The sequence below is a fragment of the Sphaerodactylus townsendi genome, linkage group LG01 (assembly GCF_021028975.2).
Source record: "Sphaerodactylus townsendi isolate TG3544 linkage group LG01, MPM_Stown_v2.3, whole genome shotgun sequence".
Classification (NCBI taxonomy): domain Eukaryota; kingdom Metazoa; phylum Chordata; class Lepidosauria; order Squamata; family Sphaerodactylidae; genus Sphaerodactylus; species Sphaerodactylus townsendi.
The window spans coordinates 38,423,435-38,443,380 of record NC_059425.1 but is presented as its reverse complement, the minus strand read 5'-3'; the positions used below and the strand labels follow the sequence as shown (position 1 = coordinate 38,443,380).

The 19,946-nt window shown below is 41.0% G+C and overlaps 1 protein-coding gene across 1 annotated transcript in view; it reads right to left on the bottom strand.

The window, feature by feature from the left end:
* Positions 1-4,380: 4,380 nt before the first annotated feature.
* Positions 4,381-19,946, bottom strand: part of PNPT1 (polyribonucleotide nucleotidyltransferase 1) — a 38,549-nt gene continuing 22,983 nt past the window's right edge. The window contains exons 16-28 of the mRNA XM_048504742.1: positions 18,685-18,751; positions 18,519-18,608; positions 18,362-18,415; positions 16,727-16,836; positions 14,920-14,991; positions 14,774-14,837; positions 13,363-13,446; positions 10,681-10,764; positions 10,414-10,520; positions 10,057-10,112; positions 9,706-9,784; positions 8,415-8,462; positions 4,381-6,331 (exon numbers count right to left, since the gene is read on the bottom strand). Coding sequence (XP_048360699.1) covers positions 6,176-6,331; positions 8,415-8,462; positions 9,706-9,784; positions 10,057-10,112; positions 10,414-10,520; positions 10,681-10,764; positions 13,363-13,446; positions 14,774-14,837; positions 14,920-14,991; positions 16,727-16,836; positions 18,362-18,415; positions 18,519-18,608; positions 18,685-18,751 — 1,071 coding nt within the window. The 3' untranslated portion in view covers positions 4,381-6,175. The remainder of the gene's footprint in view (positions 6,332-8,414; positions 8,463-9,705; positions 9,785-10,056; positions 10,113-10,413; positions 10,521-10,680; positions 10,765-13,362; positions 13,447-14,773; positions 14,838-14,919; positions 14,992-16,726; positions 16,837-18,361; positions 18,416-18,518; positions 18,609-18,684; positions 18,752-19,946) is intronic.

Here is a 19,946-nt window from a genome sequence, read left to right as displayed (position 1 = left end):
AACTCCAACTCAGTTGCTTAGCCTTTGAACTGGTTCTGTTTTCATCTGTGCAGTGTAATATAACATCTATGATGGGCAATAACTCCCCTAACCCTTTCAGCCATTTGTAGCTTTAGATATCTCTTTAAGTAAAGTGTGCCATCAGGCCACAGCCAAATAAATAAAAATAAATACATTCATGGCGAACACATGACGTTCTACCATGGAGTTTTTAAGGCAGGAGATGAGCAGCTGTGGTTTGACATTGCTTTTCTCTGTGTAGCAACCCTTGTCTTTCTTGGTGATATCTCACCCAAGTACCAGCATGATCAACCTTTCTTAGCTTCCAAGCTCTGATGATTCCAGGCTAGTCTGGGCTATTATGACTGCCACAGATTCCATTTTACCAGTTAGCTATAATAGTTCATACAACTATTAAATGATTTTTAGTTCATAAAACACACAGTGTAAGAAATCCAGTGGCTTTTAAGATGCCACAAATAATTTATTTTGGCTACAGCAGATTAACACCCCTCTGAAATCTGTATGCTAGAGATTCAAATACCACTAATCTAATCTCAAATTTCTACTGGATTTCAGAATCATAGAATATATGCTAATTGATGCCCTGGGACCCACTTTCACAGGGGACCCCCCATTTTGATCTCTGCACACATGCACATCTTAGTATGAGCCTAGCAATGAAAAATGGAGTCTGGACCAAACTGATATAATGACAGTGAGTCAGGCTGAGGACATGCACAGAATGTACAGATGGCTCTATTAATCAAGTGAAACTAATCTCTTGTGGGGGTCCCCTCCCAGATAACGTGGATTTCATGATTTACCCAAATCATCAAGACAGTGGGCAATGGGCCTGCCCCAGTCATTTCCTCATCTTAAGGACAGGAAGATCTCTCCCCTATTCTCATGTACTCAGGCATCAAGGAATAGTTCTTGATACTCTTACTTTTAATGGAAAAGAAGAAAGCTCTGCTCCCCAATGTACCCCTCCCCACAAACCCTCTTCAAATTAGCTCCAGAAAGGTGGGCTTTTCATCACTATCACATTCCAATGCCATTTCCTTCCACAATTTTAGCAAAAACGTATAAAAACTTATCCCTCACCCCATCCAATACGTAGTTGGTTTTTGGATCTAAGCCTGTTCTCTCAATTGTATGGTTGGCTTCTCTGCTTATCCACTCCACTCCACTCTGCTGTGCTTCTCCAGTCTGGTCAATTTCCCTCTGTGGAGATGCCCCATCATCTTCTGGAAGAAGGCTTGTTATGTCTTTGATTCTCCCTTTATTTCCACCCGTAATAGCAGGCATTTTGCTTGGGAAAGTGTTTACACCGTGAACCTGACATATACATTTGTTTCCTTTCTGTAGTCCTTCAATTTTTATTTACTTGATTTAACTTGGGTTTTTTTCTGTTAACTCAATAAATGTATTTTCCAGTTTATTTATTTATCATTTCTTTAGAGTGTTGCCCTATATTTCGATCTCAGTAATAAATACCCTATAATATACACATTCTCTGCTTGTTAGAAGGCACTTTTGTTAGCTACAGGGATTTAATGTGTATTCGTGATTTGGCTAACAACTTTGATTGTAAACAAACATATATGGGTAGTATCTCCTCTTGAACTACGTATAAAACATCAGTGACAGCACATAATAAAACACCTAACTGAACTCTCAAATTCAACTCAGAAGTTTAGCATCTTTGTCCTTCCTGCAGAGGTTTAGCAAGGGTAGTCTATGTTGAAACTAGCCAACCTGATGACTCTTAGACCACTCCACACCCTAACAGCTCAAACCAGACCCTGGGGCAGCCGGGGGCAGTGCTGCTGCTGTGCTGCCACACCACCTCCTCCAGGCAGTGCAGAGAGGCAGTGAAAAGCTGAAAAACCCCAGCCACCTGAAAGCCCTCCAGAGGACTTCATGGAGTCTGTTGACTATCCTGCCAATGTCCCCGGGGCTAAAGCCCAGTGGAAGCCAATTAGCATTGGTGTCACCTTTGGAAGTTTCCTCAGCTGCATCACCCTCCGTGCCAGGCTGGCACAGCTGTAGAAGTGGTGGCTGCAAGTGTGTCGGGCATCGTAGAGACTGTGCGCCTCCCTGCTTGCCCTCCTGGCCAGTGTAACTACCACTTATACCAGCTGGGATGGTAAACGTGTCGGTGCAAGTCTATCTCCTGAAGCCATTCTGTCTCCCTATCTGGATTGGGCTGCCCGACATGTTAATGCCTATTTTCCTAAATAAGCAAATGAAAATGTGAAACACTACTAAAAGTTTAACCCTTAGCTTTTAAAAAGCCAAGTCTAAGCAGAGAGTTTTTATAGAACTTAAGAAAGGGCTGGATTTGGCCCAGAGAGGAGATAATTTCATAGTTGTGGAACAGCTGCTGAGAAAACTAGCATCTCTGCACTTGAACATAACACACAGATGAGTAATTAATAGAATTCTCATGTGATCTACAGGCCTTTCCAGATGCTGATGAGAATTCCTTAGCACTGTGCTTTCACACTAGTTTGACTGAACACCAATAGTGCAACACCACAACCATACATAATGGCCAGAGGAAGTTATCTAGCTCTTCTAGAGGTTTAGTACAAGAGAACCACTGCACTAAAAATAAAAAGCAGCAAACAGTGAAGTGTGCAGGGGAAGAGGCTACAGTCTTCAAATTAATGAGCTTATAAAAACAGAAGGTTCTCAGAATCATTGGGAGAGAAAGGATAAGTACTCTGGAATGGTACCTCAAGACAGGGAAAAACAGGCATTCACAAAACCACAGATCTAGTTGCAATATTTGAGGTGGGGAAAAGGCTAGTTTCCCCAGAAAGAAAACGTCAAGTGCTGGGAAAATACAGAAGTACTACCTTGGGGAAAGAGTTCCGTATCCTGTCCAATTGGGGGAAAAAAAGCCATTGCGTCAAGGTCCTAAGAAACCATGAAGTACAGAAAGCTGCACGACCAAAAGGCTTTGTAAGTTAAACCCAGCGGGTTGAACTGTATCCAGAAAATAGAAGCCTTGTATAGCAACACTGATATGGTCAACCCCATGTCCCCAAGAATAATTATTAGGAATAATTCATAACCATTTTCAAATTGGTCTCTTTTCCCATATCTTTGAATGACAGGAAGGGTTGTCTCAGCCGATGAGCAACAGGGCCAGCTGCATACATACTCACACCCCCTGACAGAGAAGGGAAAGAAGAAAAAGAGCAGGCTTCAGCCACTACTCACATCCTTCCCACCCAGGGCTCAGTATGCCAACTCACAGCAACAACCACTTGCACCCATCCCAGCCTGGGCTTCGGCAGAAGTAGCCACTTGTCCCTGTTCTGACTGGTGCTGTTTACAAAATGAAGGGTGTACAGTACAAAAGTCACAACGCAACCTATACAAAACTAAACTGTACATAAGACTATTATAATCAATACAACAAGCCGTACCTGTTGAATAAATACTGGCAGAATGGACACACATTACTGGGTAAATTATCTACAAAACCATACATATAAATCTGAGGTGATACAAAAAGCACAGAAAAGCATAAGCACAACTTTCAGCAACACAGTTCATGAAATTTGAACAACTGTAAACATTTCAAGGCATTCCAGTCCATTCCATAGTCAGTCAGTAGGGGATGTCTGGTGAGCAGCTGTATTGTTCTGTAGCCAGCGGCTGTTGTTAATGTAAAATCCGGCTTTTCCTCAGATGTTTCATGTACACCACTGCACTTTATCAGAAACATGATTTTTTCAAAAAACAAAAACAAAACCCAACCCTTTCACTTAGCTCCTTACACAGCTATGTAGGTGACTGACTGTATGGTTTTGTAAATAATTTACACAGTAAAGTATGTGCATGCCACAGGTATTTATTCAAAGGTACTGCTTCTGTATTGCCTATACATACAGTTTAGTTCTTTACAGGTTGTTTTCAGACTGGTGGTGTGCCAGTTTCTAACATTGGCTCCCACCTGCCTCACATGGGGTAATGGTCATCCATTGCTCAGCTTTCGTAATGGGGGTGGGGGGATTGATGGGATGGCAGCGATTTTGAGGCCCCATTTGCCTAGGCTCCCAGAATGCTCCTAATGACAGTGTTTCAGAAGATTCAGTAGCAAGAATTTGTTTTCAGTCTAAAGCTGTTTTTTAAAATGGGGTCTTAACCTGTCACCACAACATATGTTCAGAAATCATATTGTATCTGTGGGTTGGATCCAAAAACTTTTGTGTGAAAGAGAAAGGTTCCTTTGACCCACCAAAATAAACTTTTCTAGGAATTGTAAGACTTGCATTAACAAAAGCCATGTGGAATGGAGTTGTAGTGATGATGGGAACCAAGTAAGGCTGAATGGAAAAGATGACTAGATCCAAACTTGTATATGTATTCTTGAAATACGTTTTAATGGAAAATGAAACAAGTGTAGTTAATATTTTAATAGCTCAAGTAGCAAAAATATACAGCTGTACATGATAAATGCGGTTTTCTTTTTACAGATTTTTTATATTCCAGGATACTATGATGAAGGTTTGTAATTTAAACTGAGATATATTTCTTTAATAGATATTATTGGCTTGATCTCAGAAAAATTCCACATGCCTTTTCTTGATAGAATGTGTCTGATTCTGGATTCAACAGCACTTGACAAGAAGTTTTGGCAACCAAATTCTACTTATTGAGCCGTTTTGCTTTTTATTCCTTTAGGCTATAACTTCTACCAAGTAGTACAGTTCTGAGTAGAAGTTACATAATATCTTGAAACCAGAATTATGAATTGCAGCAGGAAATTCCACACACCCTGTAATGTTCTAAACAATTTCATTTTTGTTTTAAGGTGGTGTATGACCTTCTCCACAGTAAGACATATTATTTAAATGCTATGACAAGATGTTTGTACGTTAAATGATCAGAGTGCACATCTTTATTAAAAGGACAGAGGACCATCCCACAAATAATCCTAAGAGACTTACAGAATGCTTGTGAAAATTTTAATGTTTGTCAGCTTGCATTTTATGGTCCTGTTAGGCCACGCTATTTACTGTTTCCTTGACAACAGATGATTGCTGAGAAAAGGCAAGGCTGTGCTCACTTACACTCCACTGCTCACACCTGTCTTCTTTCCCCCCTTGATGCAGTCCGCCAACATGACAGGTGGTCAGCCCAAGCAGCAGCTGAATGGAGACAGCGTGGTTCTTCCATCCCTCAAGTCACATTGAATGCTCCAGCATGCATGAGCTCAGAGGACCTGGAAGCTAAGTGACGAATAGCATCATCTTGACCAAAGTTGTATCATAAGTCCAGTGACTTCAATAGAAGGGTGTAAAACTCTGCTTAAGATAGCACTGCAAGAGACAAAGACTCTGTGCTGTCATTATCTCTGAAAAGTGGTAGCTCTAGAATATTCCCTTTTCATAAATAAAACGTCCTTATTCTGCCATTCCTTCATGTCACTATGTCGCTTCGGCAGTCCAGAGACTTATCTGATGGTTCCACTTCTGCTGAGAAATGTATATCCACTAGAAGTTATTTCCAAATCTTGTAGCACAGTTTTATAGCTGTTAGTTTTTCCCAATAGTTTCAAACGGGAATGATGTACATACAGCTCTGCTAAAAGTTAATGAAACAAAGCTTATTGGAGAGAGAAACAGTTTTGAAGGTCATATCCTGTTCTCCAGTTTATAAAAATATGATCATATAAGATTTTTAAAAAAAATCTCACAAGCAGATGGATACTGAAAAAAAAGTGATGTGTGTGATTGTGCTTCTTTTGACCCGCCTTTGTGAAGGTAAAGTCATGGTTCTTCTGTTACCATCTGAAGGGATCAGTTCAATTTGCCTGGAGCTAGATCACAGAATCAAGTTTTATATGATTCTCATCAGGATTATTATGAATGTATGCTGTTTTTTGAAGGGGAAGAAGAAAACAACCACCACCAACAACTCTATGGAATGGGGAGGGGGGTGAGTTAGATACTGAAAAAAATAAACTTGCAATGAACAATATTTATACAAAATTTAAAATGTCTGCACAAAATACAAACCTGCATGATAGCAGCCTGACATTTCAAAAGAGCTATTCAATCTCTACATGATAGCATCCTGACATTTCAAAAGAGCTATTCAAAGAATCACAGTATTGATAAGTCCAGAAGAGTTCCTGGGGTTTCAGATTTTGCTATGATGCTGAGCTAGTAGACTCTGGAATAGCACTTCCCATTACGATACTGTTTTTGTCACTGAGAGTTTTAACAACAGATGTAGCCGGAGACTGAAGCACTTTCCGTGAAAGCCTCATTCTGCCATCAGTTGGGTCACGTCCAAAGTATTTTACCTGTCCACAAGAAATAAGGTTGTTATCAGCATATGGCAAGATGATACGAAAGATTCAATATAAAAATTAAAAGATAAATCTGCCTTGAAATTAAGGTGGGGAAGAATTAAAGATTAACTAAACAGAATAAGTGTAACAGATGCTTAGCTAATGTTAGAAACAGGATCCCAAGGGACTAATCAAAAGTCCTGAAATGTGAAAGTTCCTCCTTTGTTTCTTCTACAGTTGCAGCTGGCGAGGATTCTCCATTTCCCTATCACCACCTATGTAAATGCAGAGGCATTTGCACGGGCACTAGCATGTCCACCTGAGAAACATGTGCACTTTTTCTGACCAATGGCCATTTCCCCTGCATCTCACCCTACCCACAAAAATACTTTTTTCCTGGCCTTTCCTAAAATCAGTGATTGCTACTGCACAGTACATCCAAAGTGGTGTCGAGGTTATGCTGTTGGACTAGGATCTGGGAACCCCAGTTTTGACTCCCCACTATGCCATGGACGTTTGCTGGGTGACCTTGGGCCAGTCACACACTCTCAGCCTGGTAAGTATTTGGATGGGAGACCTCCAAGGAATACTAGGACTGTGACACAGAGGCAGGTCATCATAAATCAGTTGTGACATGATAGCAATAAATAAATAAATTTGGGCAGTAGCACAACAATGTTACAGCAATCTATTGTTTCTCTCTCTGCATTCCCAGCTTTCACTTATAAAAAAAGTCTAGTCCTTTGGACTTGTTAGGTCTCGGAACCTTAAGCCCATAAACAGTGCGTATCAGACTTCCCTCTGTGATACACCTCTGAAGATGCCAGCCACAGATGCAGGTGAAACGTTAGGAACAAGATCCACCAGACCACGGCCACACAGCCTGGAAAACCCACCAGAACCAGTTGAATCCAGCCGTGAAAGCCTTCGACAATAGACTGACGTGTTGATCAGTAGCGTTTATTGAAGAGGTATCAAAGCATCATACTTGGCAAAGCCAGTTCTGACAAAACTGGCATTCGCAGTCCCCTCTACCCCCAATGAAAGCTCCCCTCCTGTTTTCCCAAGAGGTTGTGAAAAACAGTGTTTGGAGCTAAGGCGCCCCAAGGTTGATGGCAGATAGCAAGAGAGAGTCACCTGGCTTCCTGCTCTACGAGCTATTGGATGTAATACAGTTCTCATGGGACAGAGGTACCGGGGAAGCCTATTCTACAAAGTGTGTGAAGCCATAAAGTAACGATCAAGGAAAGAATGCACAGATGGCAATGGATACATACAGCAGGCTGGCTACATATATCTTTCTAGCAGCATTGGTTAGTTACTTTAAGCAGTTACATTGTTGTGGGTATGCATCTCAATCATCTAGATAACATCCCCCAGACAGGACTGCAGCCTGAAAAACAATCCTAGTGGCATAACTGAAATGGTTGGGGGAGAGGGGTGACAGAGGCAAGGAAAATGATGCTAATGTGGGTGGAACCCTTTAATCCAGATGGCTTGCTAATATACTTGATCTTTGTTCTTTCCAGAAAGACCATATCAAACAAAGTTTGAGAAAGAACATACCGAGGAAAGGGAAATCCTGGAAAGTGGACAATTGAAGGAGGAGAATGCTTCCCCCCCACCCCAAATCTTGCTGCACTTTGGAAGACAAAGCAGAGGAAAACCTGCATGGCGATTGCTGCCTAAGAAACCCAATTCTGCATATGTAACGGGTTCTTTGTTGTTTTCTATTAGCAAGGTAATGACTCTGGTGAAAGCATTGCTCTGTGAATGTGTATTTACATGAAAAGCCCTAATGTAATCAATATAGTTATGTAGAGTAGAATCCAACTATTTGTGAGTTCTGTTCTGTTTGCATAGCTCTCCCCCCTTGCTATGGCTCACTGTGACTCCTGAACGCCTGCCCTAAGTTTAAGGGACCCCCTAAGTAACATGCTAGAAACAGTGTAGGGGAGTACACTATGGGGGGAGGGTGTAATGAGAGTTACTCTCCCAGTCCCAATGGAAGGACTTTGCAATGGTGGAAAACAGTGGTGGGATCTAACCCACAACCACCCCCATGAATTGTTAAAAAGATAAAAAGAAAAACTACCTGGATTTCTTGGCCAACCTCTAATCCAAGAGCACTAGGGTGCTTGATCTACGAAAGAATGTTCCCATCAGTAATTCTGTTTGTACAGTTTAGGACTATTTTCAGATGGATTGACAAACATGCACAAGCATATGCTAAAAACACAATCCTGGTTAAGTATGAACTCATGCCAGAACTTTCTGGTCTTCTGGGTAACATGCAATGGCAAAATCCACTTAGTCTACTATGAAAAGATCTGTCATATGTAAGCTTATGTACGAATATTGGACTAGGATCTGGGAGACCCAAGCCTGAATTCCCATGCTGCCATAGAAGCTTACTGGGTAACCTTGGGCCAGCCCTACATTCTAATCCTAATCTACCTTGTTGTGAAGATAAAGTGGAGGGGAATTATGTAAGCCACTTAGGGTCCCCCCTTGGGGAATACACTGGGGTATAACTAAAGTAAATAACTAAATAGTTTATAGCATTCTAAGGATTCTGGCCATTATCTTCAATCCCATGTAATTCAACTTTTACAGACAAGCTTAGATAAAGGACTCAACTATGATGAACTACATAACATTTACCACTGATACATCAATGGCTATGACAAACACAAACAACCTAGATGACATAAAGGGACCCTAGTCTATTCCCATAGAAACCGTCCTCTCCCACCCCTGTTTAAGATGCTAATTCAGGTGCAGCAAGACAAGAATTCACTAGGAACAGACTAGTTTCAGTGGTTGCTCCAGAACTACAGAACACTGTCTCCTATCATGTCACCCTTGCACATTTCATTCCAGGTAGGCAAAGACCACCCCCTTTTGTCTAGTATTCAAAAGGTTGGCTAATTTCTGTTGCCTGATTTTTCTCTGCAGCAAGGTTCTTGAATTCTGCTGCTTTATAGGGTTTTTCACAGCATTTACTAATAATTTTGTTTTGACGCCTACCATGAGGTGTCAGAATTCCAAATGTGCCCACAGGGTCAAAAAGTTTGAGTACCCCAGACTAGTGAATAGTCTGTGAACATGAGATAGTGTAATATTATTGTGGTTAAGCAGGGGCATATGTCATCATGGGAAACCACTAGAAGCCCCATGTGACAGTAGGACTACCTTCGTGGGTGATGCTTTCTCAAACAGACTGAACATCAAGCAAAACCGATCTAACCAGCATTTTCAACAAAGAGAGGTTTTTTGACATTCTGCACAAGTTCCACAATTTAACACCATTTCCCCAGTCATAACAACTGAAAAACACAACAGGATTATTTTGCTGCTGTTTGGTTGGAATGAGATATGTATACCTTTCTTTGATCCAGCTGAGAGTTGTGAAGGAGAACTGGAGTCATGTTTGGGTACAATTTAACCATTACTCCAATATCTCTGCACCAAAAATAAAATAAAATAAGAAGCTTGTGTTATTTCATCACGTTCTGATCAGGGCCTACAGCTTAGTTATCAAGCATATGTTCTGCATGATGAAGATCCCAAATTCAATTCCCAGCATCTATTGTCATAAAATCTCAAATGGCAAGTGGTGGGGCAGAACTTTCCCTTCCTGAAACTACACAGAGTCACTGCCATCAGAATAGATGGGCCAGTTTGAAAGGCACAAAAATATTGGTAAACATGATCACTAAATTAGTTTTACTCACCTCAGTTCAGTGATTGTGGCTGTATAAATGGCTCCAAATTCCAACTGATATTCCTGCTACAGGAAAACAAAAAACAATGGAGACAGATTCAGAGCACAGATGCTATATAGGTCAAGATCTAAAGAGCAACGATGCTGGGTTCTGCACATCCAAGGAATTTTGGACTTCTGCTTTTGAAACTGAAAGGCCTTTTCAAAGCCCTCTGTAACTTTCCATAAATTCTACTTTTTCCCCTACCCAAAGGATTTAAGGCAAAGTAGTTGGTTGGAATGCGAGAGATGGATCCCTCCCCCAGACAAGTGCACAAGATTATTATGCCTAATGTATGAACCCTCCACCATTAGAATGCAGCCTTACATCATCCTTGCAGATTTCAGTAATAAATTCTCGTGCTTCGTGCATAGCAGCTGGAGTCGGGGCAAACACAGAAAATGTCTCTTCATCTAGTTGGCTAACTGTCACTCCTTCAAAATAAAGTAAATGTAGGATTTAAGATTAATGGAACAAGTTTGCTTTCTTTGTACAGTAACAGTACAGTAATTTTGTACACTAATTTTAAAAAAGATATTTATACTAATGCAGATCAATGTAGTGATTAAATCCTTGCAAAGCAAGAAGACTCACCAGTTTCAGCTTGAATTTTCTTTAAATTGTAACCTCCTGGGCCAACAAATCTTGCCCTTTTTGACAGTGGCACTTCAACAGTTTCTGAAATCCAGAGTGTCCATATCTTAAGCACATTCCAGTAATACGATCAAGTTTTTGCCAGATTTTTAATTCTTTTCTGGCATGTTATGAATGCAAGTTAAAACACTCTCCCAAATTAGTTTCACGAAAGCTATCAGTATACAAACACACTGACTAGCCCATCTGTCAGAATTAGATATATGTGGCAAAACACCCTGGCAGTTTGAAAGACAAAAAATACCAATACTGCCTGCCATTTATCAGCTGCTCTTATGATCTTTTAACCGTATCAGATAAAAGACGGGCACAGTGAGTGTACTGCAATCATGAAAAAAATGTTCTTCTAATGCCAGCACAATGTAGTAGTTACAGTGTTAAGACTAGGATCTGGAAGACTCATGCTCAAATGGGAACTTGTTGGTTGACCTTGAGCCAGGCACACCTTCTCAGCCTAACCCACATCACAGGTTGGAGGGGAAAAATGTAAGTAGCGTTGGATCTCCACTAAATAGAAAAGTAGGGTATAAAGCAAATAAAAGGCATCAAGTTTACTACTTTACTTTACAAATCTTCAATTTGTGTGCACGCGCACCATCAAGACACAGCTAACTTATAGCAACCCATACGGCTTTTCAAGCCAAGATACTTTCAGAGTTGGTCTGCCATTGCCTGCCTGTTTGGGCTGAGAGAGTTCTGAGAAGACTGTGACTAGCCCAAGGCCAACAAGCAGGCTTCATGTGGAGGTCTGGGGAATGGAACCCAGTTCTCCAGATTAGAATCCATTGCTCTCTAATTGTCTCTAATTTTTACCACATCTTTTTGCTCTTTCAGCTCTTTACCTTCTGTTTTCTCCTTTTCTGTCTCCACTTTTTAGTTCTATTTTTCTGTCAGTATATTCTTTTTCTCCCTGTTTTTTCCTCCAAGGATTTAAGACATTTTGGGGAGAACTGAAGAAAAAACAAAACCCCTCCTATTGTCTCTTTTGGAATGAGTGCAGTGCTTCTAAAAATGTTTCACAAATGTGCACAATGAAGATTTTTATGAAAAAAGCTAAAGAATTACCAAACACCACCTGTGTTTGCACTGGCATATATAACATTTTATATATTTTTCAATGTGACTAATTGTGTCTACCATTTATATTGGAATGTCTACAGTGACACAATACTGAACAGGTCAAAGTTACAATTTTAACTCAATATCCAGATATGCTGCTAGTCCTACTTTTAATTGGAGACTTCGTGTGTAGACACCATACTTGTTTACTCCAAAATTTGTCTTCTCTATTTTCTATTTTTATTTTACCTATTTTTCATATTGCAAAGATATATATGCTCAGGTACTACAAGATGCAGCGGTTTACAAGTTTCTGCACATTTTATTCTCTGTGCTCCATTCTCTTTCCCATTGAAGAAAAAAAATTAGTCCCCATTCCTGATTATGTTCAATAAATGCGCACTTGGTCTAACTCACTTTCACCTCAGATCATGAAGTGATTCACAAACTTCCTATTTTTTGCTGTCAAGTCATAACTGACTTTTGGCGACCCTGAAGGATTTTCAAAGCAAGAAACATTCAGAGGTGGTTTGCCACTGCCTGCCTCTGCCTCACACTTCTGGTATTCCTTGGACGTCTCCCATACGAATTCTTCCAGTGTTTAGGCCAGGGGTAGGGAACCTTTAACACTCAAAGAGCCATATGGACCCGTTTTCCACGGGAAAAGAAAACACCTGAAGCGGCAAATAATTTTTGACATTTAAAACAAAGATAACACTATATATATAGGGTTTTTTTTTTTACCTTTTACTCCGCTCATTCTGAGAAGCGCATGGATGCGCCCGCCCTGCTGCTTGCAGGGCAGGCAAGGATGAAGCCGGCGGCTCGGCCTCGCCGGCCACCAGGGAAGCGCCCGCCCCGCTCCAACGGGGTGGGTGAGAGGGGAAGCCCACTGCGTGGCCCAGCCGACAGTGGGCAGTTGGTGCGCCCGCCCTGCTGCCTGCAGGGCGGGCAAGGATGGGGCTGGCGGCTCGGCTCGTGGAGCCACAGTGCAAGGGCAGAAGAGCCGCATGCAGCTCTTGAGCCGCAGGTTCCCTACCCCTGGTTTAGGCTGAGTGTGTATGACTGGCCCAAGGTTGCCCAGCAAGCTTCCATGGCGTGAGTTTCCCAGATCCTGTTTCGATACTTTAGCCACTACACCATGCTGGCTCTCTACTAGCTGATAATCAATTACCTAAAGAACCTTATTAACCCATTCTGACATCAGCACTTTTAAAAAGACATACCCAAGGGTTTATCTAACCCATTTATATTTACGACATTTATATTATATTATGCAACTAGAGGACTTGGCAAATCATCTTTCACACTTCTCTTCCCTGAAAAATGTACAAGCACCACTTGTGTACTCTATGTGCAAAACTGAGACTAACAGGAAAGAACATGAGGAAATTTTCATAAGTCTGAATGTCATGAGCACACAGGTCTACATTACTAGCTACAGACTGCAACTGGTGCCCTCGTCACCAGCTCCTGTTCTCCACAAGCAGGTTTTGCAAGCCTAAAAAAAACCTGGACTTGCAATTTTTCCACACATAGTAGGTTACACATGATGTTTATTACCTACAAGTGGTCCATTCTCTTTTCTGCTTGCTCTAGGTTTCGCAATGGTTTTGTTCATAATCTGCAAGATTTCTCTCTTTGCCACTGTGGGGAAAAATATTTTCAGTTTAAATATAGCACATACATGCTAACATTAAAAACAAACAAACCACAAATCTGTCATTTATAGGAAAAGCTGCTTCACTGTTGTAATGATTTTAACATGCCTCTTCTGGCAATGCATTTGTACTACTGTACCACAGTGAGGATTTCAGGAACTTTTTTGGTAGCCATATTGTTTAAACAAAAAGCAGACAGGTTTCCAGTCTAACGTTGCACAAGGATATTAAGAACACAGAAAGACATATTTTGGATCCAACCAAATTTTTTTACATATGCTATTTCCAGTATGTTAAACCTCTCCTACTACAAAGAAGGCATATTTTAAAGAGCTATAGTGAACTTTTCTTCCATTTTCTATTCTGTCTGGTTTTAACAGTAATATTACTGTGCATCTATGTATGACTGGTGTGTGTTTGTGTGTGTGTGTGTGGGGGGGAGATACGTAGAAGGTTGATTCTTTATATTCAAATGTATTACCCAGCAAGGCTTCCCCCTTCACCTAAATAATGGGTTCTGCTCACACAAATTCTCTGATGTATTACAATGAATTCATTTCTTCAGATCCTGTGTTTTCTGCAGTTCATGCAAATGAAGCAAAATGCTCCCCCCACCCCCACCCCAAGAGCACTGAGAGAGAACTATCATTCTATTGTAGAAACAAAAAGCAGGCTGCGCGGCACACTTCACTGACCATAAAGAATGGTTTGCCTGAAAGAAGAAACATGGCTAAGATTGAGATGGGAGATCATCAAAGCAGATCATCGAAGCCTGAATTAACAATACGGTGTTCACATTGTGCAGAACTAGGTCTGCATGTTTTAGTCAGCAGAACATCACAATAAAGCTTTAGCCATGAACTGATGTTTGGATGTAAACCACAAGCCTATCTCCAATACATTTACTAACGTGTTTTCCTACACTGAAAATGAATATTTCCTAGTTGCATAGTGGAACTTCACCTATCTGAAGAATGGGTAGAGGGGAAAAGATCTAGTAAGCTTAGCAGGGTATGGTGTTTCATGAAGTTTGGAGGTGCGGGTTTATTTTGTAAGATCTGGCTCTTTTGATATTAATGTAGTGTATTACAGAAAATTCCTAAGAGCTTCTCAAATTTATTTATAAGGTTCTTCCTGCATGGCATGCCAGCCAAACATTAGAAACAGCTCAACATAGACAGAAACAAGGAGGTGGATCAGTATATGGCTTTATTAACTGGATTCTTGAAGGATGTGATCACCCCTTAATGAAATAAAAATCAAAACAGCATAGGAATAAGGCAATGATTTAATGACTTGGATTGTTCACTCACCAGTAGCTTGCTGAATGGCTTCCATTACAATTTTTAGGGGTATTCCTGGTAGTTTGATGTCAGCCTAATAATACACAATTAAAAAATTTGCATACCAGTAGAATAATTTAGACGAGGATAATTTGAAAATTGCAATTAGAGAATACCTGCAAAGCTGTTATTCCTTTATTTGTCCCAGCCAATTTAAAATCCATATCACCATGATAATCCTCTATTCCCTGTCACAAAAATATATATATTACAATTGTTTTCCAAAAGCTGCAGAGATTATGTCTACGTATGTAAAACAGTTTACATTCAAGGCATATTAAACGAACATACATACTACGATTAACAGATTTCCTTATAGTAAACCCACACTTTCCACAAGAATACACAGAGGTCTTTCCTCCCTCCTGTTGCAATAATTCCATCATATAGTTTCCACTATCCCTAGAGAAAGACATGACATTTAACTTCAGCTGGATTGTCAGGGAAACTCAATAGGCAAGAACAACAACTGAAGCCAAACTTAAGGTTCCAGAAAGCTGTGTCAAATATCAGAAGCTTTCCTACAGAATCAGAGCTCCCAGGATGCCAGGGAAAGAGTTACAATGTAGTGTGAAAGAAATTTGTATGTCTATCGTAACATCAAAGTTAATTTGAGTACAATGCAGAATGTGCATTCAAACACGTAGTGGTGAATTCTAATATGAAGAATGTGCACGCAAACTGACAGCATGAACAGGGGATTTCCCAGTTAAGATGCAAAAGGATGGATGATATAGCTGTGTGAGTCGAAGGGAGCTGCAGTGGCAGGTCTTCCCCAGTCTTCCCACAGCAGTTCCCGTTGGAAAATACACGCTTTAGTTGACCAGTGTCCCCTGTACACTGGATTTTGCTGAACATAGTTTAAAGACTGAGTTGGATCCTATGGCAACAAGAGCAAACAGCACTTGGGTGTGTCAAATCTTCTCCCACTTTCTACATCAGCCCTCTGTGATCCCTGAAAGTGTATTGTATTGTCAGAGGTTATGGACCCCCTTTGGCATGAAGACTGAGATAAAGAAATCAGTCCTGTTTTAGTCCTGTACCAGACTCACAGAAGGAAAGCACAGTAAATATTATGTTGGTACCAAACAAAGGTGGAGGAAATTTCTAGCAATGTCCTTTCTCACTGCAGGCCCTCATGCACACTAGGGAGTTTTTTAGCCCATGGGGGGCCTATGACCCCAGCAGTGCCTTTTCTGAGGTTACAAAGGGCTGCTGTGGGAAGGGAAAGCCAGAGAAAGATCCAGACTACCAGTGCATTTCACTCTGGCAACCACAGGAGTAACCTCGTCTCTAAGTGGTACTTGCCAATGCCAGCATTTTGGGTGCACTGTTCAGTCCAAGTATGTACTCTCCAGCTGGGGACTATGCAAACTGAATCAAAAGAGAGAAGAGAAAAATGATGGTGCACTGGGAAATAATTTATTATGTTTAACTGAGAGAACTCCATTGTTTTACATGCTGTTCTGTCAGACAATCTGTAAAGCTACATGTTCCTGAAACATAACCAAAATCCTTTCCCCACGATACTGTTTTTCATCTTTGCTTTGACTCTGCATTAGTTCCCCCTTTGCACTTGTTTGTGTGCACTGACAAGGCAATGGAGGAAGATGTTATGTTGGAAACTATGCAAATTAAATAGTAATTATGAAATCTCTCAGCAATGCAAATAGACATTTACTTGTGATTATCCAAACCAACCTGTCAATGTGAAAATCCCTGGTTCAGATTGTTCACAATAAAACACACATGCACAATAGCAGTAGTGCAGATTTGCTTATCTTATGCAGGTCAAAATTCAGGTTCTTTAGTACTGAGTTTTGGACACGCTGAGGAAGAACCTTGATTCCCAAAGAGCAAAGTTTTTTTTTTACAAAAATGGCAACAAATAGTACTGAGAAACAGACAACTAGGAACTCTTACCAGAAGGTCTGTTAGCAAGCGATAATCTTCAATGTCTCCATTTTTTTCAGGATTAGTCCTTGTAACCAAACCTACAGCAACACCAGCTACAGCAGAGGATATTGGGACTCCTAACAGCAAGCAAGAAACAGCCATTTTTGCAAGGATGGACCAGGATGAAAAATGGCTGTGGAAAAGAAACCCACCTCCCACAAAGGAGGAAAGGCAGGGAAAAGACCCAGCCATCCTGCCTAGCCAGTCTGCACCATCAGGGAAAAACTACAAGAGATGGGAGGAAGGGGGAACAGAGAGCCAGGGAGTTTCAGTCAGAAAACCCACAAGGTTTTCTCAGCTATCTGCAGCTGTACAACACTGCACAGGGTAGGGGGAAAGTAGGGAAGGGGAAGGAACATTGATCCCTGGTCCTGTTGCATGGGTGGGGAGGGGAAGCCAAAAAGAAGGGTTTAATTTTTTTCTTTCTGCATCCATTTCTAATCTTTGGGAAAAAACTGGATTCGTTTGAGAGATGGAGAGAGGCTCCTCCATCTGCTACCAGCCAGGACTGGCCATTTATACAGGTGAGCTGTGCCACTGGAGGAGCAAGGAAACTGAGCTCCGATAGAACCTACTCACAGGCAGCAAAGAGAAGACAGTGACCACTTCCCAGCATGTGTGGGAAAGGGGTGGTGACTACTCGCTGCCCCCCTGTGGCCACAGCAGCAACAACAGCTGTTACTTCGTGCTAAGGGAGCCTCTTTGATTGAGGTTTCCTGGCTGGCCAGATACCTGCTGCCTTAATTCTGCCCACTATCCACTTCTTCTGCAATGGGCGCTCAGATGAGCAGGTGGCTAACAATAAAGCTGCAGAAAGAGAGACCGACCATAGCCCACTCAAAGCTCAGCCAGGCACTTCCATGCCTTGCCCCTGGGCTGGCCTGGCCCAGGGACGCCCCCCCTTCTGCCACCAGAACTTTCCCTGGTGGCCATAATGTTCAATCCACGCCTGATTTTTATGACCCTACTTCAACAGAATCATACTGCAGTGGTATTAAAACAGTTGCTATCAGTATGTCTCCAAACATAAGAAACCAAATTCATGTGCTGTCTTTGTTCTAAAAAAAAACTTTAAATGATCTCCATTCTGAGTCTTCTCCCATTTGAATCTCCTCCTATTTTAAGATCAGCTAAAGAGGCCTTGCTTCAGATACCAAACCAACTGTAGAGGCTTCATGACCTTTACATGAAGCAAGATCTTCTCAATGGCTGCCCTGAAGCTCTAGAATTCCCTTTCTTGACTCACTCAACTGACTCCATCAGTTATAGATAAGTTAATTTTCTTCTATTCCAGTTGATTTTTAATAACAATTATTTTGACTTGCTGGTCCTTACTTGCCCTGTTTTGTTGCTGCCATGGTTAAATTTGATTACTTTCCTTTAGGCTTTTTTGGGGGGGGAGGGGACGACATTTGTTTATTTATTGCATTTTTAGACCGCTTGTTGCCCTGGGACTCAGATTATATGATCCTTAGTATTTTAAAAATCAAAATGTTAAATTCTGCGAATAAAATAAAATCAATTTCTAAAATGACAAATTCTCTACCATATGAATGAACTGAAAACATGATTTTTGCTCTGTAAATTTGGTGGACTGCATACCTGCATCCATCAGGGCTAAACTCCCACTACATGCAGAGGCCATTGATGATGATCCTGCAATAGAAACGTAATAAATCCACTTTAAGCAACCTTTATGCCCACGGCTGATTTTCCAACAGGAACAGTAAATTAAAAGTGAGAAAAAAATTGCAAATACCATTAGATTCCAATACTTCTGCAGTAACCCTTATTGTGAAAGGAAATTCTTGGGGAATCACTGGTTTCAAAGCCTTCTCCGCAAGTGCGCCTATTATGGGAAAATATACGGTGAATACAAAAAGCACTTCTGTGTTTCTGTGCACATTAAAAGTTCTTGTACTCACCATGACCAAGCTCTCTTCTGTTTACACCAGTAAATTTGCCAGTCTCGTTAGTTGCATATGGAGGAAACTATAAGAAGGCAAAGTTTCCATGAACAGACGTGTGGGGATGGGAAGAAAAAAGAAGAAAAAAATCAGCATCTTGAGTTCTTGGGACTGGAAGCATTCAAAGGCAAAAGACCAAGAAACTCATCCAAGAGGATAAAAATAGGTAGATGGTAGAACACAATTAGTCATTTCTGCTGTTATGTTAATGTTACCCATAGTAATTTAAAGTGTCGTCATCATCAACTGAAAATAGCTGGTTCAAAACATCCAGACATGTTTCTGAATGATTCACCTATAACATCGTCAAAAGCCTGACCTTTAAGAACACCCCCTCTCCCAACCCTATACAGATTCAGGCACAGTAAGACTCACTGCAATCTTATTTAATTTTGTGCACCCCACTTTTCTCCCTAGAGGAGCTTACATTGTTCTCTTCTCCTCCAGTTTATCCTCACAACAGTCCTGTGAGGTAGGCTAGGTTGAGAAAATGTGACTGTTCCAAGGTCACCCAGTAAGCAAGCTTCCATGGGCTGAGCTGGAACTTGAACCAGGGTCTCCCGGATCCAACACCAACCACACCAGCTTGCTACAGACTTGGGGCTCAGCTCTGCATAAGATTAGGCTGAATATTTATATCATAATTCTACGTTAAAAAAGGAACAGGCACTGACCCACCGAAACATCTTAACTTTAAATAAAGTTTATGCAAAATGTCCTGATACTGTGTACCAAGGGAATTTACATTCATGTGTAATTAAGGTTTAGAAATGTTCAGGATTTTTCATTCATCTTGCAAAGATATGAAAGGTGTTTCTGTCTAGAAATCAAATCTGAGAACTCCCAAGAAGTTTTCAAATATGTCATTTTGACACATGGTGGTAAGTACAATAACAAAATTATTGCCACAGAAGGCAGAGTCAGCCACAAAATGGCCACCATCAGGCTCTGACACACAGAGGAAACCCAAGTGAAGGGAATGCATATTGGGAAAGAGGAGCGAGAAAGTAAAACAAATACCATGGTGGCTGCAGCTACTGCTATAATGCTATTTTAATCCACATGGACAATCAGAAGAACTGATGGGCAAGAACCCACTTGGCGCCACCCAGTTTCTAAAAACACTTTGATGGGTGCGAGGAAAGGTGCCATGTCAAAGACCCTTTATCTACAGCATTTCCTATGCATACTATAGGTATGTGTAACAAGCGTACAAGCGT